Below are 12,630 nucleotides of genomic sequence, written 5' to 3'. Positions count from 1 at the left end.
GGGGGATGTCAGGATGGGTGCTTGGGGGGTTGTTCCGCAGGGAGGAGGCCGGGGGAGCAAACACAGCGGCCGGGGTCTTCCAGCGGCGGGAGCCCAGAGTGTTCTGTTGGACACGGGTTCCTGGAGCCCATCTCCAGGACCTCCCTTCACCCCCCTCTGTCACAGAAGCGGGGCCCGGATCTGGCTGTACCGGGTTGGGTGGGCCCGGTCCGCTGGGAGCCCCTGCTCTCCAGCAGCGTGGAGCACCCGCAACCCGCCCGCCGGAGGTGGGTGATGAGGGAAGGGCCGGGAAGCACTGGGGGGTCCGGGGTCGGTCCCGCCCTTCAGCGCTGCCGCTCCCGGTCCCGCCTTCCCCCGGGGCCCTGCGGCGCGCAGCGTTCGCGTCACCGAGCGGCGCCGGCGGGGTGGTGCGGGCGCCTCTCTGCATGGCGGACATGGAGGATCTGTTCGGCAGCGACGCGGACTCAGAGGCCGAGCAGAAAGGTGCGGGGCTCCTTCCCTTCCCCTCCCCGCGGCGCCCCGCGGGCGGGCCCTGCCGGGACGCGCCACCTTCCCCGGGCTGATCCTCTGCGGCGGCCGCGGGCGGGGGGAGCGGCCTGAGGGGCGGTGCGGGCGGCGGCGGCCCCGGGACGGGAGCGCTGAGGGGGCCTCCTCCCCCCGGCACTGCTCGGGCTCCTGTTCGCACCTGGGCAGAAAGCAAGGAACGCGGTGCTGTCCTGCGCGGGACGGTGCCGGGGTGCGGGGAGGGAGTTCCCGCTCCCCTTTGCGGGAAAGCCCCTGCGGGCACGGAGGGGGCTCCGGGAGGGAGCGGTTCCTGGCGAGTTTTCCATCACCGCGTTCGTGGGAAAGTCGCGATGGGAAGCGAGAGCAAAATGTGGTTCTGAGAACGGTGCCGCTTAGGGCTGGTTGGGTTTTGAAGGAGGAAACGAGGAGCGTTACCTGCTTGCCCCTTGTTATCCGGGAAAGTTTTACTGCTCGTCAGCATCTAAAGGAAGACGGTGGGACACCTCCCAGCCTCAGTCATTGGTATATTCTTCAGACACTGACCTCGATTTCTGTAAATTATCATCCGAGGCAGATGTGTGTTTGTTTTTTCCTGCTTGGAGCAGCATTCAGCAGCCTGAATGTGAGCAACTCCCAGGTAACTGACATGTACCCGAGACAGCTGAAGACACAATGCCAGGTTTAGGTTTGTAGGCACTCATAAGCTGCATTTATGTGTGTACTTATCTTAAACCCTCACTATTTTGGGTTGTATCTTCTTTTGTGCTATTGCTTATGTGTTCTACAACTTTAGAATCTCAGGTAGCAGCCTGTAGTTGGAAAGTTTATGTGGCATCCGTCGTTTTTCATCGTGTCTTTCATTGGCTGCACCTTTGTTAGAAGACATTTTATTTTGTTGTTCTAGGTAACTGCTGCAGTTCTTTCTGACAGTCTTCTATAGGTTCTCTCTCTGGCTTTAGGGTTGGGTTTTAAAATTTTTTTTAATTGGGTTGTTTCTTTGTTGTTTCTGTGCGTGCTGTTTTTTTTTTTAAAGCACTGCCCATCACCCTATGTGTACCCTGGTAGGGACATTTTAACTCTTAAAAGAAGGATGTTTGTTTTGCAGATTCTGATTCTGGATCTGAATCTGATTCCTATCAGGAGAATGCTGGCTCTGGTAGTAATGCTTCTGGAAGTGACAGCGACCAGGATGATGACAGAGAGGCAGTAAAACCTAGTAATAAGGAGTTATTTGGAGATGATAGTGAGGATGAAGGGGCATCCCATCACACTGGGAGTGACAATCACTCTGAAAGATCCTACAATCGCTCTGAAGCTTCAGGACATTCTGAGCATGAAGATAATGACCAGTCAGATGTGGACCAGCACAGTGTTTCAGAAGCTGCTCATGATGAGGAGGAGGATGATCACGGGCACGGGTCAGATGAAGGCAGTCATCATTCAGAGGGAGATGGTTCTGAGAAGGCCCATTCAGAGGAGGAGAAGTGGGGCAAGGAGGACAAGAGTGATCAGTCTGATGATGAGGAGAGACAGCAGAACTCTGATGATGAGGAGAGACAGCAGAACTCTGATGACGAGGAGAAAGTGCAGAACTCTGATGAAGATGAAAGGCCACAGGGGTCTGATGATGAGGAAAGACTTCAGAACTCAGACGAGGAGAAGATGCAGAACTCTGATGATGAGGAGAGGCCGCAGGTCTCAGATGAAGAGAAGATGCAGAACTCGGATGATGAAGAAAGGGCCCAGCACTCTGATGAGGAGAAGATGCAGAACTCTGATGATGAAGAAAGGGCCCAGCACTCTGATGAGGAGGACCAAGAGCACAAATCTGGTAGGACTGAATGGGGTGGTTATTACTTGCTCCTGGTTTCATCTCTCTTTCTTATTTCATTTACATTGGCCTGAAAACTCCAGATTTCAGTGTAAAGGCGTAAGTCCTGTAGCTTTCAACTGCAGTCACCTTTGTAATGTTTTTTTTTTATGCAGCACTTTTAAATTCGTTTTCATCTGAATCAACTTGTTAATACAAAAGATTTTGTACATATGTGGAACAAAATTTTTAACTTGCTGAGAATGATTGTGCTCCTTGGTAGAGTCTGCAAGGGGCAGTGATAGCGAAGATGAAGTTCTGCGAATGAAGAGAAAGAAACCAATTGCATCAGATTCAGAAGCAGACAGTGATACAGAAGGACAGAAAGGTAAATGCCACATTGCTTTGTGGGGTTTGGGTTCATTTACTGCTCATCTGTACCCCCTTTCACCTGCTGCAGAACCCTGCTATGTGGTGTGACTGTCATGCCATGGAAATAACAAAACAGCACAGCAAGAATTTTTCAGGGGGGAGGGAGAGTGCAGGCTGTGTTTCTGCTGATTGTCTCCAGTTATCTCTCTCCATTTTTCAGTTTCCTTCCTGAGAGGCAGGTTTTTTGTGAATGCTGTTTCACATGTTTTTACTGACTGATGTTGAGAAAGAGTGCCTCTGATCAGAGCAGCCTGGAGAACCTGTCCTAGGTTTGGTGATGTTTGCTGGCTGAGAAAGAGATGGTGATTCTTCTGAAAAGTGAAACTTCCAAAGCACCTACTGAAGTTCCTGTTTGCATATATTTCAGTTGTTTATTGGTGTGAAGGATGATCTTTTAATTCTTTTCTTGCCACTTTTCAACTGGATTTTCTTATTAAAGGATGAAGCCTTTTCAGAAAAACATGCCTTAAATCCTTATCTTAAAAATACACAGGGAAAATGTTTTTCGGGGTAAGAGAATAATTTGTGATATGTAAACATTTGCAATTTTTGACCTTTGTTGGTGATTTGTAAGTGCTAATAAAACTAAAGGCTGTGTTAACCTTTTTTTTCTCTTGTTGCATATTGAGTTGTGTGTGCATATATATTTTAAAGTAGTATTTTTTTTTCTGCTCAAGAGCATGCAGATGTCATGGATCTGTTTGGAGGTGCAGATGACATTTCCTCAGGGAGTGATGGAGAAGACAAACCACCAACTCCAGGACAGCCCATTGTGAGTAGACTTGACTTTTCATATTGTAGACATGCCCATCCTCTCTGAAATGTAGAACACTGATTGAGTTTGATAATAATTCAGAGAAAAAAAGAGTAGCAGCATTAAATAAGCATTACAGATAATTTTGCCCTTATTTTTATACTTAGCAATATCACAGGGATTATTTTATCTGGGCTTTCCCATCTCGACCCCACTGTCTGTACTTGAAGGAAATAAAATGAGTAGTTTTGATAGTCATCAAGTAAAACACAAAGTCATGTTTGGTACATTGTACAGCTGTGTGGCAAATATTTTCATTTAAGATCTTTAATATTTTTTTAATATTATTTTTTAATTAAAAATATTTTTAACCTAGAAGAAGTCTTCCATTTACTCTGTGGTGTTTAGCTGAAGTTGTGTGTCAGCTCCTTTGCCTGCTGTCTTTGGTCTCTTGTGTTTACACTGGTATTTGAAATCCCTTTAAGTGGCATATAAAAATGCAGAATTTTATTGCTTTCCCTGAAAACGTGTAAGTTCTTTTACCCAAAGCTTCCTGATCTCTCTCTGTGCATGCAGGTGGCATTTCTTTAAGCATAGTGAGAGCAACAGTAGCCAGATGGACTTTCTTCACTGAGCTCCTCTTCTCTTTTTTTTTTCATTAGGATGAGAATGGGCTGAGTCAGGAACAGCAGGAGGAAGAGCCTATTCCAGAGACCAGAATAGAGGTAGAAATACCAAAAGTAAACACAGACTTGGGTAATGATTTGTATTTTGTGAAGCTGCCCAACTTCCTAAGCGTGGAGCCCAGGTAATTGCACATAAAATACATGACTGATAAGGTTTTTTAGTGCTCCCTTGTATTGCTTTTGCTTTAGTAATGCAATTAAATATATTGGCTGTATTTTAAATGGTTGACATTAAGATGCACACTTGTGGATGTGATCAGTCAATATAAGTCTCTATTACTGTTATCTAGCCAAGTGCTGAGTACTTTTTTTATGAGCTTGGGTTTCAGCTTGGTTGAGTAACATTTTGTCTTTAAAAAGTTAACAAAAATATTTAATTGAAAGCACGTGCTGTGAGTTGAATTTTAAACATAGGTTTAGACACTCAGAGGTGAGAGAGCCAAATGCACAGAATCTTATGCACTTTTCAGTGAGAAAAACATCATTTTGGATTTTAGAATGAGCCCTTTTTTTATTTGTGTGTGCCAAATGTACTGGGTAACTACGAAGAGGCTGGTTACTCATTTTCCTAGCTATGTAACCCAAGCTTCTTAAACTAGAGCCATTTAGAGGGTCTGAATGTGAAAGGGCCTGTAATGGGTGGTGGTGAAGACACTTGGGTAGAGTCCTCCAGTGGTGTAGAATCCATGCAGTAAATTATTGCAGAAATGGCAGCCTCACAGCTGCAGTGCCTGCTGTTGTGCCATCTGTAACTTAAAGCTTCCAAGCACGTGTTATTTTGTGCAACCCTAGAATAATCTGGATTCATTTTAATTTATTAATAATAAAGACTGTATTATGTAATTTATTGCAGACCCTTTGATCCCCAGTATTATGAAGATGAATTTGAAGATGAGGAGATGCTTGATGAAGAGGGCAGAACTAGGTTAAAACTCAAGGTATAATGTTATTTTTCCTTTTACACTCATCTAGCCACATTTCTTCAGTGTCAGTGGACACTGGTAGCTTAAAATGTTTTGAGTTGCAGTTCAGAAAATCAAAGTGTGGACCAGTTCAGCTGTGAGGAAAGTTAATTTGTTTTAGTAATAAATTAAAAAAAAAACAAACCACTTCATAGCTGTATTTCACCTATAAAAGCGATACCTTTTGCCTTCATTTCGATACCTTTTGCCTTCATTTCTTTGCATCATGCTGCAAATTACCTACCCTTCTTTAGTGTCCTATCCTACCTTACCTATCTGGAGTATATTTTACCACATTATTCCTTACTATGAGTTAGAAGAAGTGTTTTGGTTTTTTTCTGCACAGGTGGAAAACACAATACGGTGGCGAATGCGACGAGATGAGGAGGGGAATGAGATCAGAGAAAGCAATGCCCGGATAGTCAAATGGTCAGATGGGAGGTTAGTTTGGATTTTTTGCTGTTGAAGGGAGGTTAGTTTGGATTTTTTGCTGCTGAAGGGAGGTTAGTTTGGATTTTTTGCTGCTGAAGGCATACAGTTGTTTTTAGGGTGAAGTGCCATAGTGTGCAGAATTGGAAGGCAAACAAACTTTGATGTCACTTTTGCACAGTGGAAATGATTTTAGTCTCAGTGCTTTGAAAATTTTATCCTTTGCTTAGTTTGTATGGAAATATGATTATTAACTACATGTAGAAAGGAAACATGAAGGCTTTCTCCATTTATAAATGAGGAAAAAAAATAGACTGTAGTGGCTTTGTCAAATAACTGATAAATCAATCTCTTTTAAGCATGTCTCTCCACTTGGGCAACGAGGTCTTTGATGTGTACAAGGCACCACTGCAGGGAGATCACAACCACTTGTTTATCAGACAAGGAACAGGTCTACAAGGACAGGCTGTTTTCAAAACAAAGTTAACCTTCAGGTAAAAATTGCTGTTCTGTATCAAATATTTCTGCTACTCCTGCAATTAAGTGTTGTAACCAGTTATAAAGATTAGAGATATCCATTAGTAAATTTTCATAGCTTACCTGTTTAATAAGAATGTGCTGTTTTCTGAGTCACTCTTCAGTAAGATTTTTCCTTAGGTGTCCCAGTTGGAGAGGTTAATGTGCCAGTAGCTGTAATATGTATGCTTCATGTATTTCTTTAATATATATATATTTTAGTTTGCATTTTTAAGTGCAAACCCTCCTCCGAATCAGAACGAATATTAATACTCCCTGAAACTCACCCCTCTCCTAGTGCACAGTCACTGCCAAGGTGATGATGACAGCATATGGGTATGAAATGTGAGGATGATTATTTAGACTGGTGGTGGAGTGCATATGATTTGCTGAGAGGAACTGGTGTCTTCAGTAGCTGTTGCAGTGCACGTAAATAAGCAGATAAAGAATGATGTGTTGCTTTTGTGCAGGTGAATCTTTGACATCTAAAGTGTGTTGCCCCTACTGTTGTCCTTTAAAAAACTGGTACATTCCTTGGAGACACATTTTAACCCACAGCAATTCTTTAACAGGCCACACTCTACAGACAGTGCCACTCACAGGAAGATGACTCTGTCTCTGGCAGACAGGTGTTCCAAGACCCAGAAAATCCGCATTTTGCCCATGGCAGGCCGTGACCCAGAGTCTCAGCGCACAGAAATGATTAAGGTATTGTGGCATGGAACTCTTATCTGCTGATTCAGTCTAAAAAAATCACAACTTTAATATAGCTGAACATTCCTGAACAATTGATGACTATGAAAACCAGTGTGTTTTGGAGTTGTGAGCTATGGGCACAGTTTACTTAACCTTACAGATTATAAAAAAAAAATCGGAATGTGTGCAATCTTTATACCGCTGTGAAATTGTTTCCAAAGCTACAGTAGAGGTGCTCTTGAGTTGGTTTGGGGTTTTTTTTCCCCCCTCCCCCCTCAGTCTGTGTGTGTTTCTTTTCTTTTTGTCTAGAAAGAAGAGGAGAGATTAAGAGCTTCCATTCGTAGAGAATCTCAGCAGCGAAGGATGCGGGAGAAGCAGCACCAGCGTGGGCTGAGTGCCAACTATTTAGAACCTGATCGCTATGATGAAGAGGATGAGGGAGATGATGCAATCAGTCTAGCAGCTATCAAAAACAGATACAAAGGTGGCATCAGAGGTAATAATAAAACCAGCCTGTGAGCAGGGCCTGTATGATTAAGCAGAGGGATTAATTTCACAGAGAGTCCTGGTGAGATTGTTGTTTTACAGTACATTTCCTTTGATACATGAGGAGACGTGAATCCAGCCTGCACAAGTTTCTTTTGTTTACCTTGGAGTTAGGTTCTGCCATCTCTTTGAGGAACTAAATGTTAGAGAATGATTTTTAATATTCTGTCTTCCTTACCAATTTCAGATGAAGATTAAGTATTTGTCTTTTCATTTTTTTCTGCAGAGGAACGTGCTCGGATCTACTCTTCTGACAGTGATGAAGGCTCAGAAGAAGATAGAACACAAAGACTGCTCAAGGCAAAGAAACTTACTAGTGATGATGTAAGAAAAGTATTTTGTTCTTAAGCTACTCATTTTCAGTTAGGAGCATTTCCTGCACTAGATCCAGTTTTTAAGGCTGAGGCACATGTAGTTTGATTTATGCTGTAATGATTGTATTATTTGACTTGATGTGCTTTCCTTGGTAATTAATCACCAATTTCTTATACACTGCATTAATTCATAGACCTGAGTGACTCCCATAGGAGGTCAACGTTGTTGCTGCTGATTTAATGGTGGAAAAATTTATGCAAAATTATGTAAAATGACTTTACCAGAATTATGCAAGGAGTAAGAAGACTTAATATCAGAATCCTAGTGCAGTGTCTCGTTAGCTACATGGTTTTCTCCTGTTTACTATGCAGCAGACCATGCTCCATAAACATTGCTTAATTTATTACTATGTTTAAAATTATTGCTATGTTTTAAATTATTATGTTTTAAATTATTATTATGTTTAAAATGTAGGAACCATTTTCACATAGTGTTTCTTCTCTGTTTAAATAGGAGAGTTAAAAAATGGAGTTTAAAAGAGTTAGAGTCCATTCCTAAATAGATGTTATCCATCACCCAAGTAGCAGCCTAAATGTTAGGCCTTGATCAGGTTAACCATGAGCTGTAGCAGAAGTGATGTTTTCTTAAGTGGTTTTTTTTTTTATTGGTTTATAATTTATGACTGCTGCATATAAACAAATGGATCTCCATGTGTATAATTTGTTCAGGTTTAGTTCAAGTATTGTCACTTCTCCTGATACAGTGAGATATGAGAGTATAGCACTTTCCAAAATTGACAGAGACTGCTTCTGAGATTAAAACTTCACAATTTTCATCCAGTGGTAGAAAGGGAACCAGGAACTCAGTTCTCTATCAGCTCTCCCTGTTGTAGTCTGGTTTCCTGAGCCTTGCTTCTCATTCTAAAACCCATGGCAAGTGTTTACTGAGTACCTTGGGAAGCTGGAAGAGGAGGGAACTTAAATTGATGCTGCCCCCTGGCTTCCCACTGCCCTGTGTTGGAAGGAGTTGGGTTGGGTCAGGTGTTTGGCCCTGGTTTTAGTGGCCCATTAGTTTGCTTTCTTTTAGACATCACCAGTGCTGCATTATTGTAGTCTTGATCAGGATAGCACAGCCATGAGGTGCAGTGCCTGCATTTCTCTGGAGCTGAGCAGGGCTCAGGAGGGGTGGTTTGGACACACCTGATGTGTCACCTTCATTTCTGTGGCAGAATCAACTGGCTTAGCTTACCAGGTTCTTGTTACTGACTTGTAAGTTATGGGAGTTGTTTTTACACTGGCATAGTGGTTTGATTAATCTTCCTGTCCTGTTTTACTGTAAATTGTATTTTATTTAAAAGTTTATCCATGGAGTATTATGCAGAAGTTTAAAAAAGGAAGGGTGAGTTGATCAGTGTAAACTCATGGAATATTTTTAACACTTCATAGCACCATTTTCTTTAAGAGATTATTTTAACTCTTTAAATTATTTTAACTGTTGCCCTACGAGTTCTTCCAGTTGCTTTCCTACAGGAATATTTAGCATGCTATTCTAATAGCTGCTGAAGTGGCTAGAACCTTATTCTTGAATTTTAAAGGCTTCCATAATAAAATGTCTTCTTAAAAGAGAAATAAGCTTAGCTTGCTGTGTGTCCTGCTGAATGAATGCATGTCAGACTTCTGCAGTCACAGCTGTTAAAATTCCAAAGTTATGTTTGAATGACTGATACTGGGCATAGTTCTGAGTAGGACACATGCTTCTATAATGTAAGAAATTTTAATTTTTGAAGGGGTAAGTGTGCTCCCATTTGCATTTCTGTACTGAGCTTTCTGTGAATTTCTTTGGAGGCATTTCTTATGCTTGTTCTTGCTGCTATGGCACTTCTTCCCTTATACTCATGTCAGCTGAGTAGTTGCACAATAGGCATTGTAATGTGAAGCAGAAGTAAAAATTAGTTTTCCTTTTAAAGACAGATTTTGGCTTTGTATTGTACACTGAAAAATATTTAATATTTAAGAAAATACGACAGTACTTCTGGAGAGGAAAGGTGTAGATGATGATTAATATTAAGGAAGCACAAAACTGTAGTTTTGGGAGCTCTGTTTGTAGAAATGCAGTTGTTTCTTTTTAAGACACTACTAGTTGCTAGCTCATGGTTTAGCAATGTCAGGATTTTGCAGTCCTGGTTTCACAGAAGACAAGGTGGAGTGAACAGCATTTCTCTGCTACTGGAGGAACAGTAGCCTCCATTTTAAAATTCTGTGACTTTAAGGTAGTATTCCCATCAGTGCCACAAAGGGGTGCTACAGTATTAAAAAAAACCCCAAACAACTCAGTGGTGCATCAGTGCTTCAGTCACTGCCTGGGAAGTGTGGTGTGTGTGGTACAGCCCCTCGTGCATGAAGCACAGGACACCTTTACACGTGCTTGGTGGCTGTTGTCAGTCAGCAGCACAGCACAAATCTTTGTCCTGATAAAAAATTGCTACCATTACTGCCAACATCAATCTGTTGTTGCCACATGGCAAGTAGTTTTACTGTTAATGTAGGTAATTGGGGGTATTCTGCTAAAGAGGAAGATGAATCATTTAACAGCAGCCTGGCTCGATCACAAGAGAGTCCTTGTTCTGAGGAAGAAGCTGTCATTGAGGTTCCCACCCCTACCCTTCTGTTTTCCATGCTTAAAATTACTTCATAACTGATACTGTCACAGTACTGGGTTAATAAGTTCTGAATAAAAAAGTGTTTATTAGTGTTCTCAAACTATAATAACTCATTGAATTTCTGAAACTCAGTCTTTGCTGTTTCTTAAAATCCAAGTAATATGTTTTGCTTCTAAGAAAAAAAAAGTAAACAAAACAAAACCAACAAATAGAAAAATGGGTGAAGCTACTTAGACCTTGGCTTATTTTTAAAGGTATTCTACTTCTTATACATTAATTGAGCTACCACTTGCTCCTCATGTCAAAATTGAACAGTTGATGGTAACAACTGGTGAGTTGTGGGTTGATTAAACATTTTCATAGCATTCTGATTCTTAATATTGTTTGGAAGGATGATTTAAACTGAGCTGCCATAAAGGCACATAGAATAAAAATCAACCTCTTGATTTTGTCTAAGAACTGCTTATCCAGCCTGTGGAAGTCATGGTATTGTTTGCAAATATCTAATTAATGACTTGAGCTCATTTGACCAGCACTTTGAAGCCTCCTAAATGACTGTATTTCTTAAGCTGTAAACTCTTGTTCAGTCTCAGTACTAGTGGTTTCTAATCACCTTTTCCTTTATGCCAGAGAGTGGTTTAGTTTCATGTTTTTTTTTTAAATGAACAAACAAGCAAGCTACCTATACCCCTACTAAACAACTTCTTTGCCTCAGTAGCTCTAATTTTGGGCATAAAAGTGGGTACCATAACGGAAAAGCTTCTGGATGTTTGAAAATTCAGTACAAATTCTAGGAATTACCTGTGATCCTAAGACATTTTCTTGCTGAGAATGGTGTTGCATGGGCCATAAATCCAGATTATGCCATGGATGACTTCCAGCCCATGGTTCTGTTTGAAGTAGAGGCAGTTGCCTGCCCACTGAGGTCAGCAGAGCCCCCTCAGGCTTGGGTTTGAGACTGAAAGCACTGATACATGAGTCCTGCATCACAGAAGCACAAAATGGAAAAAATAGAACTAATAATTTAGCTTTTTTTATAAGGAAGACTTTGAAGTCTCTTTGTTGTTGTTCTTCTGAGTTGTTTATCTAAGCTTGAAGTATGTTGGTTTATTTTTGTCCTTTTTTGCCTTTAGGAAGGTGAACCTTCTGGAAAGAGAAAAGCAGAGGATGATGACAAAGCAAGTAAGAAGCATAAGAAATATGTGATCAGCGATGAAGAGGAAGAAGATGATGATTAATACTGAGGAAGCACAAAAGTTGATTTTTTTTTTATATGTATTTATATATATATTGTACAGTTCTCTTACAGCAAAGATGTAAGTAACCATAGTGGGGTTATTTTGATAAAGGAAAATTCCACTGAAGTCTGTGTTTCTGGTGTGAATAAAGTTTTTTGACTTCCTTTTACTTTTTAAGATTTTTTTCTTATTGCAGCAACTGTTGCACTGGGGATCATCACAGTGCCCTTTTTTTATCTTGCACAGTACATTCCAGTATTGAGAAGTTTATTAATTCGTTATCAGATTGAATTAATCAGTGATTTTTACTAAGTTCATTAGGAGAAACCATTCTAATCTTTATAAGAATGCTTCAATGCTAAGTTTGCCCAGCTGGGGTGTGGTCATTACCTTACTCTCTTTGTCTGGAGGGGCTGGAAGAATGTGTGAGTGGTATAGAACTGTTCTGCTTTTTTCCTCAGTATTCCTTATTCCTGTTGAGTGTGGACAGTACACAACTGTGCTGGTGTATTTTGGTGACTGAAAATATTTCTTATCATATTTGAGTAAACTGTGAAGTTCCTGCAGTTAGAAGGATTAAGTGATCATGGAAGACCTTTCTTTTTTGTTCATTGAAGCCCAGAATAAAAATCCACATCTTGTCTGAGTGTTGATAATAATAATAGTACATAATAATAATACATAGGCACGTGCTAGTGATGTAAATATCAGAGCTAAAGCACTCATTTAAACAAAACCTAAGGCATTTCTGCTAGCAGAGGTGAAAGGCTCCTTTGAAACATCTAATGAACCACAGTGCAAAAATACATCCTAGTAATAGTGTCTGAGAATCTTATATGATCATTATGGTGCTATTTCCTGTTGTGCTTGGTTAATTTTTAATATTTTTCAGGGTTTTTTCACTGGAGGCAAATGTTCTGGACAGAATAATTTCTTCTTTCACACTATTTCCAAGCAGTGTATTTGATGATGCAATACCAGTTGTAGAGTGGGGAAAGGCTAGAAGAAATAGCTGATCTTTTCCACATTCCTTCCAAGATAAAGATTTCCATAGGTAGCTTCTCACGTTGGCAGGGCAGCATA

The 12,630-nt window shown here is 41.0% G+C and overlaps 1 protein-coding gene across 2 annotated transcripts; it reads left to right on the top strand.

Moving 5' to 3' along the window:
- The first annotated feature begins 361 nt into the window (after positions 1–361).
- LEO1 (LEO1 homolog, Paf1/RNA polymerase II complex component) lies at positions 362–11,716 on the top strand. 2 transcript variants are annotated; one of them, XM_071755187.1, is made up of 12 exons: positions 362–483; positions 1,610–2,335; positions 2,598–2,702; positions 3,424–3,518; positions 4,163–4,308; positions 5,040–5,124; positions 5,495–5,589; positions 5,937–6,071; positions 6,666–6,801; positions 7,099–7,285; positions 7,562–7,659; positions 11,447–11,716. In XM_071755187.1, exons 1-12 carry the CDS (start codon positions 426–428, stop codon positions 11,513–11,515), a joined length of 1,935 nt encoding a protein of 644 aa, XP_071611288.1. In that variant the 5' UTR covers positions 362–425; the 3' UTR covers positions 11,516–11,716. The 2 variants fall into 2 exon arrangements, with proteins under 2 accessions (XP_071611288.1, XP_071611287.1); XM_071755186.1 differs by having other exon boundaries at positions 11,443–11,716.
- Positions 11,717–12,630: the final 914 nt, after the last annotated feature.

This window comes from Heliangelus exortis, chromosome 11 (genome assembly GCF_036169615.1).
Source record: "Heliangelus exortis chromosome 11, bHelExo1.hap1, whole genome shotgun sequence".
In the NCBI taxonomy this organism is placed as follows: domain Eukaryota; kingdom Metazoa; phylum Chordata; class Aves; order Apodiformes; family Trochilidae; genus Heliangelus; species Heliangelus exortis.
The sequence above is the reverse complement of the archived record's forward strand: the minus strand, read 5'-3'. Positions and strand labels throughout refer to the sequence as shown.